This window comes from Drosophila serrata, unplaced genomic scaffold, assembly GCF_035046125.1.
Source record: "Drosophila serrata isolate PLE 108 unplaced genomic scaffold, ASM3504612v1 contig_67, whole genome shotgun sequence".
Classification (NCBI taxonomy): Eukaryota; Metazoa; Arthropoda; class Insecta; order Diptera; family Drosophilidae; genus Drosophila; species Drosophila serrata.
Genome location: NW_028256965.1, coordinates 30361 through 48495, shown reverse-complemented (window position 1 = coordinate 48495; position 18135 = coordinate 30361). Strand labels below are relative to the sequence as shown.

At 43.3% G+C, this 18135-nt stretch overlaps 1 protein-coding gene, 1 long non-coding RNA gene and 1 pseudogene across 2 annotated transcripts; all 3 read left to right on the top strand.

The window, feature by feature from the left end:
• The first annotated feature begins 3324 nt into the window (after nucleotides 1-3324).
• On the top strand, nucleotides 3325-9021 carry LOC147644907 (uncharacterized; annotated as a pseudogene).
• Nucleotides 9022-9054: 33 nt separating this feature from the next.
• Nucleotides 9055-9435, top strand: LOC147644906 (uncharacterized). The gene has a single exon (XM_086838344.1). The coding sequence runs from the start codon at nucleotides 9055-9057 to the stop codon at nucleotides 9433-9435; it is 381 nt and encodes a 126-aa protein (XP_086694470.1).
• A 7209-nt stretch (nucleotides 9436-16644) lies between these two features.
• Nucleotides 16645-17582, top strand: LOC147644905 (uncharacterized). The gene is made up of 2 exons (XR_015272884.1): nucleotides 16645-17057; nucleotides 17122-17582. It is a non-coding gene; the product is annotated as an uncharacterized LOC147644905 (long non-coding RNA).
• The last annotated feature ends 553 nt before the right edge of the window (nucleotides 17583-18135 follow it).

Here is an 18135-nt window from a genome sequence, read left to right as displayed (position 1 = left end):
AGACATTTTCTTCGGTAGGCATTAGTTTTTAGTAAAATTTCCTTATATAGAAGATTATGGAATATTTAAGAATATAATCCGCAATTGAGTTGCCAGTTTTGCACATCCTCAAACGCAATTTTATTATTTGATACATTTACTTGATTATTCCACCAATATTAATTGACCAGAGTCTTTTTTGTATGGTCCATTTCTTTTATATCTATATATATATAAAAGCTCTGTTCTTATCTACTTCCTTTATAGACTTGAAAAGTCCTGAACCGTTTAAGCCCAAATTTTGATACAACATGCGTTGAGGTTCTAGCTCGGTTATTGTATACTTTTGATATTGATAGCTTATCTGCGTTTGCGAATATATCAGTTTTTTTTCGCGTTTCCCCGTGCCCATACTGCTGCGCCCTCTACAGGCAGCTGCGCCCTCTACAGGCAGCTGAAGCGAAGCATTTCCTGTCAAACATCCCAAAAATATTGATAGAAGAAATAAGAGATTAAAATTTAATTTTTTTGTTCAGTTTCAGTAAGAAACGAAGTCATGCCACCCAAGAAGTCGAGTTTGGGTCATCGTACTCGCAATACAGAAGCAAAAAGACGTAAGATTACGAATATGACTGACGAAGAGCGTCCATCCGAGAGACTGAGCGGCTGAGAGCAATGCAGATGCACAACGCGGAATCAGCAGAAAGACGAGCAGATAGGCTGTTCGCGCCACAAGGGCGCTTAATTTCGAGCAGCAGTGTGGGAGCACGAGCTTTCGCTCTCGCTGCTCCCGGCCTTCGCTCGCTCCGTCTCGTCTTGCAGCCGAAGGCGACTCCACCGGTCCCAGCAGCCCTTGAGCGGGGTTTTAGATTTAATCGTAAATGAAGTGCCTAATAAAGCGAACCAAATTGAAGCCTACTACTCGTTTTACTGTGCAAGAGACATAAAGTGAACAACACCAACAACAACACTGAAGCAACCCTACCAACGAACAAGGAGGAATTATTGGCTGACGACGGCTGAGGATTTTGTTGGACACCATCCGCCCACTTCATTTCATGGTCCTTCGATCGCCGGATCTATCCTGATCGCACCAGTGCCCCATCACGGATTTTTTCCAAAGACAAGTACGACTCGCCTTCCATTCGTCCGTGGTCGCCATATTCTTTTTTCCAACGGCGTTTTTTTCTTTCCATCTGATTCCATAAAAGTGAAAAGTGCCAAATAAATATATATATATATATGCATATACATATGTACATCCAAGTGCATACCTACATACATATGCTCAGCCACAGTGAATTTTCTTCATTTCTAAGTGCTTAAGCGCTTGCCAATATCGGCCCCCTACTTCGACTCACTGTGATCCGCTGTTCCAAGCATATATATATACATATATGTACATATATATATATATTATTTAATCCAGAGGAGTATTCACACACAAAAATACCAGTGTCCGTCATTAAACTGCACTTAATTTTTTAATATACAATACGAAAATATATATATATATATACACACACTCACACACACACACATGCACAAGAAATAACCCCAATTTTAATATACAATACGAAAAAATATATATATACACACACACACACATGCACAAGAAATAACCCTATTTTTTAATATACAATACGGAAATCTACACACACATATATATATGCACAAAAAAATAATTTTTTAGTATACAATACGAAAAAAAACAAAAAAAAAATTATACACACACACTCAAAAATATAACCTTTTTTTATATATAATACAAAAAAAAAATAAATAATAAAGAAATATATATACACAAAAACACGTTTGCACAAACATCATTTAAAAATAATAATAATAAGTCTACATACATACATATATACATACATATTGGGAAACCGTCGCGCTATTCTGCGCTGAGCATTGATCTCTATAATTATCTACATACATACATACATACATATATATTGGGCAAGCTTCGCGCTATTCTGCGCTGAGCATTGATCTCTTCAATTATCTACATACATATATACATATATATTGGGCAAGCTTCGCGCTATTCTGCGCTGAGCATCGATCTCCAATTACATACATACATATATACACACGCCCGTATAAGGGCATATCAAGTGATTATTTGCCATTTCTTTTTTTTCGTCTCCTCTTTGTGCCTAGAGCGTGTACAAGCCCTGCACTTATACAGTCCACAGCCGAACAGTGCCGACGAGATAAAATCCGCCACCTAAAAGTTTTAAGGAAATAAATTTCGTGAACTGATTAAAAAAAAAAAATATCCAAATTTATTTTTACTTTCCATAATTGCTGCATAACGAGCTACACACGCGTTAGCTATTTTATAGCTGGTTATTTTTTCCAGTTTAGCGATTTTTTTAATTTTTTTTCTTTTTTTTTTTTTTCTGTCTCGATTCGTGCTCACATCCCTTCTGCGATCATCCGTCGTATTCCGGAAGTTAAAATCGAGGCTGTCGGCTGGAAGCGATTGTCAGGTACCGCTCAATAGGCCTATAGCTAATTTCATTAGCTTGGCGAGAAAAGTTCTTTTTTTAATTGTGTTGCGGTCTTTGTCCCTAGTTGGGGTGGTTGCGCTATTGTAGCCGATTCCCACCTTTTTTGTTATTTTTTTAGCCGAGTGTCTGCTAGTATTTTTTTTATTTATTAAAAAAAAATAAGAGAGCAATCCTTCTCTCATTTGGCTATTTTTTTGTGTGGTTTTCTAGCTAATTGCTTTTTTTGTATAAAAAAGGCAAGCTAAAGTTTCTTTTGTTTGATTTTTGTTTTTATGTCGCGCATTTGACCAAGCTAAAGGGATATTTTTTCTAGTTATCTGCCTTAGCTAACATTGGTAGCCGCATTTTCAGCTATTTTTTTAGCTAATTTATTTGTTTTTTTTTCTCTCTCTGAATTGAGATTTAGACTGGGTGGCTCGTCCTAGTCCAGGCCTTGTCGCAGTGTTTTTTTTTTTTCTCTTCGTCTTCTGGTTGAGCAGTGCGTCAGTCAGGCGGTTTCGGTTTCGTCAGGTCCTAATTGAGCATGCCCATAGAGGGAAAGTCGAAACCGACATCTGCGCCAGCAAAGGAGTCCAAAGCCGACCCATCCACTCCAGTACCGCCTCGCGCTAGGCCAACACCCAAGTCAGTCAGTCCGAAAGGAAGAACCGTATTGTCGGGATCTCCAGAAAGGGAGCTTCCGTCGCCGAGTTCAAAGACCACTCCCCGGATTGTAATTTCCCGTCCATTGGCGAAAGCATCCAGCGAATCGTCGCTGGCAGTTAAGCCTGAGATCCCCTCCACTTTCGGGAGTGAATTCCTAAGGGTGACACGCGCGGTCAGCAAAAACATGGCATCCTCCGACCAGCCAACAGCAGCAACCGCAGCTTTGCACAAGTTTATTGCGGTCAGCGATCGCGTAAGCCTCTTTGAGGCAAAGATAAACACTCCTGGTCAAGCGACACCGTCCTCGCATACACTACAAGTACGCCTCCAACAGGTGCGAGCCTTATGGGAAAAAGTCGAGAAGGAGTATGAGACCTGCTCCGACTTAATTGCCCTAGAAGGATCCCTCAGCACATTGCCGATGCTGCAATCAAAATATGATTATTGCTACTCGGTATATGAGGCATGTGCACCACAAATTGGTGAGACCCTAGAAAGGGTGTCGCCTCCTACCGTTCCAGCTCCCTCTCAACCCCAACTTTCGTCCGGTTGTCGTCTACCTCCGTGTGATATGGAAGTTTTCGACGGGGACTACCTCCGGAGGCCCACTTTCACGGCAGTTTATGTTAATAACCCCAGGCTGACCCCGGTCGAGAAGCTGTTTCATCTTCTCACGAAGACTAGTGGCGAAGCAAAGACCATTGTCGCAAAATCCCCGCTGACAAATGACGGCTTCGCTTCAGCGTGGGAAGCTCTTCAAGACCGGTTCCAGAACAAGCGACTCCTAGTCAACAGCCAACTCAAGCTCCTTTTCAACTTGAGTTCCATTTCTCAAGAGTCGGGACATGCTCTAAAGGAGCTCGAGTCCACGATGCAGGGGTGTTTAACAGCGCTAGCACACTCCCAAATCTCCACAGAAAACTGGGATTGTCTACTGGTTTTCCTGTGCGAAAGCAAATTGCCAAAGGCCACCCTGTCCTTATGGGAACAGTCCCTCACTTCAAAATCCGAGATACCAGCTTGGGAGGAAATGAATACTTTCCTGAGTGAGAGGTATCGGACATTAGAGGCCATCGATGATATGAAACCAACGCAGACATTTCCGAAAAAGCTTCAATCCTTCGAGACAAAGGTCAGCACCAAACAGAGAGGGTGTGACTTATGCTCCAAGGAGAATCATCCGGTAAGATTGTGCCCGCGCTTTCTTTAAATGTCCGTCGATGCGCGCTCCGGGTACATCAAAAAGAAGCAGCTCTGCCTGAATTGTTTCGCGAGAGGCCATCAGCTTCGTGATTGCTCAAGCCCCTACAGTTGTTTCACATGCAAGGGGAGGCATCATACGCTTCTGCATCGCGGCCCCCCAAGTTCCGACCATGCGAGTTCCACCTCGCCCCCTACGCCTTCAAGACCCTCCAGCAGCAATCCATCTGCGAGCACATCAACGGTGCAAAATTACTTCGCCACCGGCACTACAGCCGTTCTACTGGGCACGGCGATTATCGACGTGTGCCACTTGGGAACAAATTACCGAGCACGAGCCTTAATCGACTCGGGTTCAGAGGCGACGTTCATTTCCGAGCGTTTCTTCAAGATAGTTAAGTTGCCATTCCGCAACATCCAGACGCAAGTCTCCGGGCTAAACCATTCGGTTTCGGCAAAGTCGACAAAACTTTGCAATTTCGCAATCCGCTCACCTACCAAACCAGGGGCTACAATTAGACACCGTAGCCTATGTCCTCCCGGAATTAGCGGGTAAATTGCCGTCGCATCCTGTTTAAAAAAATTCCTTGAAGGACCTGCCCGATCTTCAATGGGCGGACCCTCGGTTCTTTGAAAGTGCCCAGATCGACATCCTAATCGGGGCCGATATTCTACCGTCAGTGATGACGGGTGGCACGCAAAGAGATATATGCGGCTCACTTCTAGGCCAAGAGACCATCTTTGGGTGGGTGCTAACGGGGCCGATCTCCAGTATTCAGGCCAGCCGAGTCGCATCCTTCACGACTCAGGTTCGCCATGATCATAATGATGCATTGGACACCCTTCTCAGCAAGTTCTGGGAGGTGGAGGATCTTCCAATGAAGATGGTAGGAGAGTCGAAGTCTTATTGTGAGACTAATTTTATTCGAACTACGAAAAGAGACGCAAGCGGGAGGTACGTGGTCACGCTCCCATTCTGCGACCCTGAAAACTCCGGATCCAATCTGGGATATTCAAGGTCCATTGCGTTGGCTCAGTTTCTTCGAAACGAGAATCGTTTAAAAAGAGACTTTTCCCTAAAAGAGCAATATGACAGCGTGATTCAGGAATATCTGGATCTGGGTCATATGAAGGAAGTTTCACCGACTCATAGTTCTCCTACCTATTACCTTCCACATCATGCAGTACTTAAGCCCGAGAGCATCACGACAAAGCTTCGCGTTGTATTTAACGCCTCCAGTCCGTCTGCAAATGGAACCAGCTTAAATGATATTCTTCATGCTGGCCCAGTCCTGCAATCCGATCTAACTATCCAGATTTTGAAGTGGCGGTACTTTCAATACATATTTAGTGCAAACATCACAAAAATGTACCGTCAAATCTGGGTCGATCCGAAGCATACGCCCTTTCAAAGGATTCTGTTCCGAAATAAGGAAGGGGATATCCGAGACTTCGAGTTGCAAACGGTGACCTTCGGGGTCAACTGCGCGCCCTTTAGAGGATGTCCAAGGGCTATTTCCAAAAGCCAGTCGGATTCTTAATCAAAACATGTACGTCGATGACGTCTTGGCAGGAGCAAACTCCCTTAAGGAAGCCCAAATCTCAATCCAAGAGTTGCAAGAGGCTCTTAACTCCGCGGGTTTCCCATTAAGGAAGTGGACTGCCAACCACAGGTCCATTTTGGAGAATATTCCAGTCGAGCACATTCTTCATAGCGAGTTCCTCGACATCGATGCCGAAACTACGGCCAAGACCCTCGGTATTCGTTGGAAGGCAAGGTCCGACGAATTTTATTTCGTCCCTCCAGAAATAGCACTGGAAACCTCCTACACCAAGCGCGAGGTGTTATCCCAAATTGCGAGGTTGTTTGATCCGGCCAGATGGCTCGCTCCGTTCATAGTGCGCTCCAAGATTTTCATGCAAGAAATTTGGCTGCAAGATCTGGGCTGGGACGAAACGCTTTCTAGCGAAATGAGTCAGAGATGGCGATCGTTCCTCCTGGAGTATTCCGACCTCAGCCAGATCCGGGTTCCGAGATGGGTCCGGTACCAGCCCGATATAAAGGTTGAGTACCATGGCTTCTGCGATGCGTACTAAAAGGCTTTTGGAGCGGCTATTTACGTGCGCGTCGAGTTTGGGCACGAAACCTTCGCACACCTCCTTACAGCCGAGACACGAGTCGCCCCAGTAAAGACCGTGTCCCTTCCCAGGCTAGAGCTTTGCGGTGCCGTTCTGTTGACCGACATGGTGGCAACGATTCTTCCACATATGCCGACTGCCAGCTCCGACGTGCGCTGCTGGACCGATTCCACGATCGTGCTGGCCTGGTTACGAAACTGCTTGCAACTGGACCACGTTTGTGGCCAACAGAGTTTCCAAGATAACCCAGGCAATACCAGTCGACTGCTGGGCAAACGTTCGATCCGAACAGAACTCCGCCGATTTAGCTAGTCGAGGCGTGTCCCTACACGAGCTAGCGGACAGTCAACTGTGGTGGCATGGACCTGAGTGGCTGCAAGGGCCACAAGAGCTATGGCCAGTACAGAACGATGTGCATCCGAACACAGAGCTAGAGCAGCGGGCGGTCAGGGTGCATTTTAGTAAGCCCCCCTCTGACGAGTTTCTGGAACGCTTCTCGAAGCTGGACAAAGCGTTACGAGTCCTGGCGTATGTTCTACGATTCTTCAAGCGCTGCCGGAAGGACTTAAGAGTGAAGAAATTCGAGAGGCAGAACGAGCGCGGATCTCCATTGCGCAGCGTAGAGCATACGGCCAAGAGTACAAGTGTTTGCGAGAGAAACGGCCCCTTCCAGTGGCATCTTCAATTGTGAACTTATATCCGTTCATTGACCGACACGGTCTTCTAAGGGCATGTGGGCGCGTCACGGCGTCAAAAGCTCTGCAGTACGATGAGCGACATCCGATCCTTCTGCCCTACGACTGTAGGCTGGCCCGCCTTCTCATTCAGTTGACTCACCAGATTACGCTCCACGGCGGCAGTCAATTGATTGTGCGCCTGATCCGGTCAAAGTATTGGATTCCGAAGATCAAGAATCTTGTCAAGGCTGTGGTGATTCCGTGTAAAGTGTGCACAATATATAAGAAAAGACTTCAAACACAGCTGATGGGCGACCTTCCGAGAGACCGAGTCTCCTTCTCCAGGCCCTTTACCTACACGGGCAATGATTATGCTGGCCCTTTCGAAATCAAAAATTATACTGGGAGAGCATGTCTCGTTACCAAAGGATACGTGTGTGTATTCGTGTGTTTCTCTACTAAGGCTATCCATTTGGAACCCGCATCCGATCTAACAACCGAGAAGTTCCTAGCAGCCTTTGCTCGTTTCGTAGCTAGGCGCGGTTGTCCTCAGCGGGTCCACTCGGACAATGGCAAGACCTTTGTGGGGGCAGCAGCTGTGTTATCAAGGGACTTCCTACAGCTCGTCCAAGAGACCGTAAATGCAGCATACAGTCCTCAAGGACTAGTATGGCGTTTTATACCACCAGGGGCTCCACACATGGGGGGTCTGTGGGAAGCCGGGGTGAAAAGTTTCAAAGCCCTTTTCTACAAATCCACGGCTACCCGCAAGTACACATTCGAGGAGCTAGCGACGCTCTTGCGAAGATTGAAGCTTGCCTCAATTCTAGACCCCTTTCCCCCATGTCCGAAGATCCATCCGATTTGCTGGCCCTCACACCAGGCCATTTCCTAATTGGAGGGCCGTTGCTTTCCACGGCTGAGCCCGAAATAAAAGGCGAAGCAAAATCGATACTGAATCGATGGCAACATTTGAAGGCCCAACACCAGCAGTTTAGTGCACGATGGAAAGAGGAGTATTTAAAAGAGCTCCACAAACGCAACAAGTGGCAATTTCCGACCACGAATCTCAAAATAGACGATATGGTAGTCGTCAAGGATGACAATCTGCCACCGAACGAGTGGCGGCTCGGGAGGATCGTTTCGGTTTGTCCGGGCGCTGACGGCCGAGTTCGAGTGGTGGAGATCCGTACGGCGCGCGGCACAATAAAACGGCCCGTCCACAAGGTCATCCGCCTCCCTGGGGAGAGTAAAGTCCCCTACGTATCCAACGATGAAAATCCTTCCGTTTCCAACCACATGACCGACTCCCATTAAAGTTTTTTTTTTCGTTTCCCCGCAGAACAACTCGACATCATGGTGCCGCGTCCTCGAACCACCGAAACCCTGGACAGCAGACGTTCACGAGGTATGAACTCCTACCGCTGCCGAGTCTGCCGGGGAATCCATCCTCTTCGGAAGTGCAAGAGGTTTCTAAAACTGAGCACTGAAAAGCGCCTTCGAGCAGTACTGATAAACAAGTACTGCTCGAACTGCCTCGCCCACCAACATTCAGACGGAACGTGTCGCAGCATAGATGGCTGCAAAAAGTGTGGCGAGAGCCACCATACGTTGCTGCATCTGCATGAAAAGCCGCCGCGTTCATCGCCACCAGCACCTTCTTCGAAACGCAAGGCGCGCCCGCCTTCTCCGCGTCGGGCGAGGGAGCCGCGGCCGTCCGTGATGACCGTCTCCAGGTCTCCGTCGCCAGCAATCGAGGCAACCCGTCCTGCGGCCTCCACTCCATCCTCGTCGGTGGCAGCGTTGCTGCACCAGAAGGTCGTTCATGTGCTCCCGACGGCCTGCGTCGTGCTGGATACCGGTAAGACGACCTTCGAGATGGGGGCCATGATTGACCCATGGCGGTCAGCTCGATTGACCGGTCGCTGGCGGCGGCGTATAGACTACCCACCGTGGACGTAGGAGAAGACCAGGTCTGCTCGGCGACCATCCGGTCCCGGACCGGCAGTTTCAGCCTGGAGGTGATTTTGAGGCTCGATCCCAGCCTCAAGATCAGAACCCCTACACGGACTCTGAGCGACGTCACCCGTGCGAAATTTGATGACATCCGTCTGGCGGATCCCTTGTTCCATTGCCCAGCGACAATTTCCCTCGTGTTAGGATCGGACTTGTATCCGAAACTGATCCAACCGGGGTTCCTGAAATTGGACGAGGGATTGCCCGTCGCCCAGAGCACCGTATTCGGATGGACCGTCTCCGGAGCATGCCGAGAGGCCTAACGCGGTCTTGCGTGCGAAAGGGGGGGGAGAATGTTCGCGCCACAAGGGCGCTTAATTTCGAGCAACAGTGTGGGGGCACGAGCTTTCGCTCTCGCTGCTCCCGGCCTTCGCTCGCTCCGTCTCGTCTTGCAGCCGAAGGCGACTCCACCGGTCCCAGCAGCCCTTGAGCGGGGTTTTAGATTTAATCGTAAATGAAGTGCCTAATAAAGCGAACCAAATTGAAGCCAACTACTCGTTTTACTGTGCAAGAGACATAAAGTGAACAACACCAACAACAACACTGAAGCAACCCTACCAACGAACAAGGAGGAATTATTGGCTGACGACGGCTGAGGATTCTGTTGGACACCATCCGCCCACTTCATTTCATAGGCTTTAAAGAAAACGATTGAGAGTTAGGCAGTCGCGTTCTACAGCAATCGATTTGATTCACTCTCAAAATAATGAAAGCGACAGGGCAAGGGTAGCTGAAGCGCGTTTGAAGCTTGCAGATTATCAAAACCTGCAATACAATCGTCTTGCATTCCGATGTTATACAACTGTTGATTATAGCTCGCATTGCAATGTCGTTATTGTCTGGATGCATCAGGTGTGCACATACTTTCAGGCTCTCAAATTAAAAAACGAACTAAAAGGATTGTGTTGAGCTTTCGGGAAAGTGAAATTGCCTCAACTTAAAGCACCATCAGAGCCTCTGTACTCTCTATTCGCTGGATCTACTGCTAAACCGAAGCATTTCCTGTCGAACATTAGGAAAAGTACAACTCTTGCTTTCAAATGACGCCATTTGGTGCGGAAATTATAAATGCGCAATTCATGCCAAAGTTCACCACGCATGGTAGACGGGAAGTGTTCCAAGCGATGGAGACGGATGGAGACGGTCAACTGAAGATGGCGGGACTTCGGCAACTTTAAACATGAGAATTTGTGATATTGAGGTAGACAATCGTTGGGTGGTTCCATACTCACCTCAATTGTAAAAATCATACGAAGCGCACATCAACGTAGAATATTGCAATCGTGAAATCGATTAAATATATCTGCAAGTACGTGAATAAAGTCAGCGATATGGCAGTTTTTGGTGTTTAGGCAGAAAAAGGTGACAGCAATGCAGTACGAGTTGTCGATGATATCTCTCAATACCAGACTGGAAGATACATAAGCAGCAACGGGGCTGCATGTCGAATTTTTTCGTTCCCAAGTCATTAACGCTATCCAGCTTTAGTTCACTTGGCAGTCCATTTGGAGAATGGTCAACGTGTCTATTTCACAAAACTAAATGTGCAAGAAAGAGTCCTGAATCCGCCTGCGACAACTCTGACTGCCTTCTTCACCTTATGCCAGGAAGATGCTTTTGCCAGAACCTTGATGTATTCAGAAGTGCCCTCTTATTACACGTGGAATGCCACTAAAAAAGTGTTCGCGCGACGATAACGAGGCGAGCCCGTCGAAGGACAATCTGGCATCTTTAAAGAGAATACAATCGGTAGACTCTATACAGTGCATCCTAATCAAGATGAATGTTTCTTCCTTCGCATGCTGTTGGTGAATGTGGCCGGTCCCAGGTCTTTCCAGTATTTGAAAAATCTCAACGGCATCACGCATGCCACCTTCCGCAGTGCGTGCAAAGCCTTAAACTTGTTGGAGAACGACCAACAGTGGGATATCTGCATTCATGATGGGTGCAACACGCCACATCCGGACCAAATTCGCTCATTGTTTGCAATCATATTGACTGCTTGCTTCCATTCATCTCCGACAGAGTTATGGGAAAGATATCGTTCGCATATGGGTGATTATATTTCGCACAGAGTACGTCCAGAAAATTCTGACATACCATGAAATTGACAGAAGGAATTTACAATGAAACTTTGATAAGGATTGAAGACAAGTGCTTAGCTATTGCAAATAAAGTGCTAAGTCAATTGGGAATGCCAGCACCTGCCCGAACTGCGACTGCAGCATTTGATGTGGATTTGCCGCGTGAGCAGAATTACAACCGTTGTGATCTCCAGTCATATGTCCAATCAAACATTACGAAATTAAACCATGAACAAAGAAAGGTTTATGATCATGTCATGCAAAAGATAAATAGTGGGGCTGGGGGCATCTTCTTTTTGGATGCACCAGGAGGAACGGGGAAAACTTCCTCATTACATTGATTCTGGCTACGGTTCGAGCTAACAAGGACATAGCTTTAGCTCTTGCTTCATCTGGAATCGCTGCGATATTGTTACCTGGTGGGAGGACTGCCCATTCAGCGCTGAAGTTGCCGTTGAACATGTAAATCATCGAGACTCCTACGTGCAACATTTTCAGAGCCTCTGGCATCGGAAAAGTATTGCAAAGATGTAAACTCATTGTTTGGGATGAATGCACGATGGCACACAAAAAATCGCTCGATCGATCATTGCGGGATTTGCATGGAGCTGTCCAACCATTTGGGAATACGTTAATATTGCTCGAAGGGGACTTAAGGCAAACGTTGCCTGTGATTTCCCGATCGAAACCAGCTGACGAGATAAATGCTTGCCTAAAATATTCTATATTGTGGCAACATGTACGTACATTACAGTTGAAGACGAATCTGCGTGTCCAGTTACAGAACGATGACTCTGCCGACGTATTCTCACGACAGCTACTGGACATTGGGAACGGAAAGCTGCCAGTCAACAAGACGTCGAGAAAAATAGTATTGCCCGAGAATTTCTCTAATTTAGTTACATAGAAGGAAGAACTTATCCAAAAAGTGTTCCCCGATATCCGAATAAATTATAGGAATCACGATTGGCTCAGTGGACGAGCTATTCTCGCTGCCAAGAACAAAGATGCCTACCAGCTCAATCATGTAATCCAATCCAGCATAGAAACTGACGAAATTACATATAAGTCGATAGATACCGTTGTGGAGGCAGAGGAAGCAGTTAATTACCCTACGGAATTTCTAAACTCACTTGATCTGCCTGGAATGCCACCACACATATTGAAATTAAAAATAGATGTGCCGATTATCATGCTCCGGAATATAAACCGAAACTCTGCAACGGTACGCGACTCGCAGTCAATTGAAATTGACGAACAACGTAGTAGAAGCAACGATCATAACTGGTCCTTCAACTGGTCCTCATTCCTAGGATTCCTCTGATCCCGACTGATACACCGTTCCAGTTCAAGAGATTGCAGTTTCCCATTCGTTTGGCGTATGCAATGACCATTAATAAAGCTCAAGGTCAATCTCTGGAGTTATGTAGTCTAGATTTGGATGCAGATTGTTTAGTCTTTATATTTACGCGGAGAATAGAGAACGAAGAATATTGTATACCAACAAGTATTACAGAATTAAATGAATTTGAATTTGTTTGACTTATTTCTTATGCGTGCAACCATAATATGCCACAGAGAAACGTGGCAGGGTACAGCTAGTTTGAGAATATTTTAATACTATCGTTCCTTTCACTTGTCCGTTTGGTAGAAAATTTCTTCGGTAGGCATTAGTTTTTAGTAAAATTTCTCTATATAGCTCCAGATCATCTGTATTATAATTTTTTGGAAGATGATGGAATATTAAAGAATATAATCCGCTGGTGAGTTGCCAGTTTTGCTCATCCTCAAACACAATTGTACTATTTGAGACATTTATTTGATTATTCCACAACATTAATTGACCAGAGTCATTTTTTTTTTTTTTTTTTTGACGTTGATTCACTACGGTCAGGACATTCAAGTGGCCCGTATGGCACAGGCACGTGCCTGTTTGGGTTAGGTGTTAGTAGGCGCGATGGAAAATATAGGACAGAATACGAGGAAATTGACTACCGGCGTGCTGCCAGGTTGTTAGCTTGCATATTTATTAAGTATGTTAGTATTAAAGATTTTAATTTGGGAAGCGAATCTACGTTAGAGATTAATGTGTACAAATCATTATAATTTGCACATAACACTCTATAAGGTTCATGCAGTTCAAAGGAGGTTCTACAGTGGTATGGTCCATACGATTTATCCCAAATATGATCTCGTGCTAGTTCACTAACATTAAAATTTTTTGAACTCTCTTCAAGCACTGGTGGTGGAGATCTCATCAATGGTGATGTATGGGGGGTGGTTTGAGTGGTGTGAGCAGTCGCTTGGTTTAATAATACTGGTGATGATTGATGTGAGTGATGATCAGGTGGTAAAAATGAAGAATCATCATCTATAGCTGATTGGGAATAAAAGTGATCGTTCTCGTCTACCTCATACCCATCAGAAATATTATTAGAATCATCATCACTTTTTAATCTCCAATCCAATGGTTTGTATGCATTATATTTAGGTTTTGAATTTTTTGTAGCTGCAGTGTAAAATGTTAGTTTCTTTTTTTTCATAAGCGTAGTTTTATTCTCTTTGTCAAATTCAAATTGATCATTTTGATTGTCTCCCTCTGTATTGGACAGGAATTTTTTGTTAATATTATTATTATTTTTAACAAGTTCATTTAATGGATCAGTTATGGGTTTAAATGTTCCTTCCAAATCTGAAAACTTTTTTTTTAAAGCATTTCGAGTTTTATTTAATTGTGTATTTTGTACTTTGGTTCATTGTAATAGAATTTGAAAATATTTAAATTCAAAGAGTAGGGGTGGTTATTTCAGACTTGGGGTTGGGAATGCACTGAGAAATAATTTATTAACCGTAAGCATATATATAAAGAGGTGTGGCATTATCAGGTCTGATAAACAGACCTGGTTGTGAGACCTGATCTGATAAACAGACCTGGTTATAAGACCTGATCTGATCAAATAAACAGACCTGGTGTTAAGAGGTCTGATAAACAGACCCGGTTGTAAGACCTGATCTGATAGTCAGATCTGATCTGATAAACATATCTGATCTGATAAACAGAGCTTAAAATAAAATGCTGAAAAATATTTATTATTTATTTTTATTCTTTCGTAATTCGATTGTTGCCTTTCTGATGATTGAGGCAAGAGTTTTTTACAATTATCTTTTTTTGCTGCTTTGTTACCATCTCAAATTTTTTCTTTAGCTTCATCACGTTGCTCACAAAATATGCTGCAACCCTTTCACTAATGCTGCTATTCAATGCTTTTACACGATCCCGAGCCCTATCAATTAAGATGGAATCTGCTTTATGTCGTTCACTCAAGTCCTTGCTATTTGAATATGCTATGTCGTGTTCCCGACAAGCCTCATCTAAACCATTGATCCCTCGGTCACCACGAAGCAATCGTTTCTCACGGTTTGTTCCAGGTCCACAGTAGTTGTACCCAGGTATATGAGCCTCAAAGGGTAAAGTGTTTATTAAATTATTTATGAGACCAGTTCCCTGTTTCACATTTGATTAATGACTGATTATATTATAAAAATGTTTCCTCATTTTATATCAACCTCAATTAATGAATGATTGTCCTCGAATAAAGTACTTACCTTTAAATCATGCGTTTATTAAGACAAATAAAAAGTATCACAGTAAGAAACATTGAAGGTGGTGACGTGGTGAAATTACTCATCCACGACACAGTTCATTGTTACCAAACACAATTAGACCTTTAATTGTTGACCATCCAATTGTGGATAAACCAATGTGTCTTATCAAAAGTCCAAATGGCTTAAAATTTGAAAATTTGTATGTATTTTCAAAGAGTTTATACCAACCAAAATATGAGTATTTGGAAAATCGTGTGAAACCAAATCGAGGAATGGGATATTACACATTTTCATCAAAGCAGAAAACAATTCCATTATGACATTTGATGTTGTCGCATCCGAAAAATAAGATAATATTCGAGATTATTTTTACATGGGACGACATAGGAAGATTGATTCATTCTATTTATCTCAAACGTATACCGAAACATTTAATTCGAGACAATGCGAATTTTATTTTAATGATTAAACAGGATGACTTAAACATGCATCGTATATATCCATATCGCTGTTGACATGAGATATTTATATTAATGCATTTATAAATATATCAAAAAGGTGTTGGGAAGATAAATTTGGATTTCTACGAATCTCTAAGGATGATGATATGAAAACTGGACGATACAGAAAAGGATGTTAGTGGATCATATGTGGGGAATAGACCAAATCATGTGATTCATGAATTTGGAATCAATGTTCCGCCTGGATATAAAATGAACATTACACCACGAAACTTGATTTATTTACCGGTCAAAACCAGAGAAATAAGCACACTCGAAATACGGATAACTGATCAAAACGGAGAATTAATTAATTTGCGTGGAGAAACTGATAACATTATTAAATCTACAGTTGAAGTGAAATCATCATCATATTCATCATCTTCAAAATCATCATCGTCGTCAACCCGAGGTTCTTCAAATCAACGCCCGACTCTCACATTAAAAAATGAATTGATTTTAAAATCATTGGGATTAATATTAAATAAAAATTATTCAAATGAATGAGATATTTTAAGTTCAAGAAAAACCTGTCAATGATGAAAGCATTATTAAAAAAGAAATTTATACTTATTATCCATATCTACAAAACTTCAAGCCAAATGATGAAGTTCGCATCACAATACAGAACCAAGACTTGTATGTCTTTCATGTGAAAGTTTTCTCCACTTTGAGGGAACACTTAGCAAAATTATTAAAACAAACACAGGAACGACTACCGGGATGCTTAAAAATAATTGTATGGCCTATTTTCTAGATGAAATAAGATATGAGTTAAACGGGTGTGAATTAGATAGGACACGGTTTACTGGAATTACAACTATTAAGAACTTTCTCTCAGTCGGCCAACAGGAAGGAGTTCTTTGTCGTAATGCCGGGTGGAGTGGTGGAGACAATATTCCTTCGGGAGGACATTTCAGCTTTTCTGTACCTTTAAAAATGTTGATGGGATTCGCTGAAGACTACAAGAAAGTAGTGTTAAATTGTAAACATGAGCTCGTTCTCTTGCTTACAAAAAACACTGATGATATGTATATTAAAACAGTTGATGGAAAAACACACAACATTGCTATACATAACATATGTTGGAAGATCCTCCACATCGTTTTAAATGACAGTGCTAAAATTAAAATGTTTAATGTACTGAAAAGTGGAGCTACTCTCCCACTCGCATTCCGGAGTTGGGGATTGTTATATTAATTCAACATTGGTACAGGAAACACATCATATCTGGAATGTAAAGTTGTCTGCAAATCGAGAACGCACACGTTTTACTGTCATTGCATTTAAGTTTAAATGGACAGCTAATTACAAACAATTTGAGAATTGCAAAAGTATATCTAAATTCTGAGGTCTATCCCTATGAGGATTTGAATATTAAATATAATGAGAATCGGTTTGCCGTCTTGTACGACATGTATATAAAATTCAAAGAGAGGTATTACAATCGAGAACCACGAGCACTTCTATCCCCCATGGAGTTCATAAGGAAGGCTCCTATCGTTGTTGTTGATCTGTCATACCAGAATATGTCTGTAAAATCAGGACCGATTAATGTAAAAATTTCCACAGAGCTAAGTGCGGCGAGTGAGATGAATATAAAGGTATTATTACCCTTTTTGCCGACATCGAAGGTCCCGAAAATCTGGTATTCTTACTACTGTTAGATATAGCGGAATGTGCAAAACTGTGAATGTAAGAAATTACTTCATTGTTTTTAAATATAAATATATTTAAATTATATTGTATTAATTCCTAGTGATCGAATTTCAATCTCCAAGGGCCAACAATTCAAAAAAAATCTTCAACATCCTGCTTTGCTTTCGATTTTTCATTGTGGAGATATCTGCAAGATGTACCGCTGCTTGCGCGTTTCGCATCCTGATGACTTTTTGCAGTGACGAGAGAACTCCACGGACGAGCTGAGTGTTTTTAAGTTAAACACAGTGACTTATGGAACCAAACCAACTGTCTTCTTGGCTATAAGAGCAATGCATCAACTCTCTTATGAAGAGGAGGAATCATTCCCAGCTGGAGCAAAAATTGTTCGTAGAGATTTCTATGTGGATAATTTAATTTCTGGTGGTGATTCAGTTCAAGAACTACTGTCGCGAGATTACTTTCCAATCCGCAAATGGTGTTCGAATGATGCAGGAGCTCTCGAAGGGGAGTCTGACTGCGACATTGGACTAATTACACCAATCATTACAAAATCTAAAATCTTTCTTCAATCCTTATGGAGTGCTAACGTGGATTGGGATGATGTATTGCCAGATCCCATTCTTTCATCATGGGGGAGTTGACCTCTCAATTGGTAGTCATTCAGATTGTAAAATTTCCACAATTCGCAATGTAACCACAGAGAATTGCTGGATAATTCCCTTTGGGCTAACTGACTTTCTTTCCTTGTTCGAAGCTCGTCAAATTGGCCCTCTCTGCTGGAGCCAGTTAAGGATCTTCCAGACCGTCGTTCCGCAACTTATGGATGGAGCCGTTTGCATTGACGTTTCATCGAGCTGCAAATTCATCAACACTTTTGATAAGTTGCAAAGCTGTTCGGTTAAAAGGCCTTCTTTCGGTTGAGGAGATCAACCTTGGTACTGTACTAAGAAGTATAGGGTTCTCAGCCATGGCAAGCCGTGTCCTCAGGAAAGCAAACTGAGGCCAATGCTCGGTTTCTATGGGTTAATTTGCGTTGGTGGACTACGATAAGAGGCATCCGATTTTGTAACGCAAGGATCTTGCAGTCGCAAAGGCAATCATCGTTTATTTT

Bases quoted from the DNA above. Each gene is read 5' to 3' on its own strand.
- LOC147644906 (XM_086838344.1), top strand. From the start codon at position 9,055: ATGGCGGTCAGCTCGATTGACCGGTCGCTGGCGGCGGCGTATAGACTA.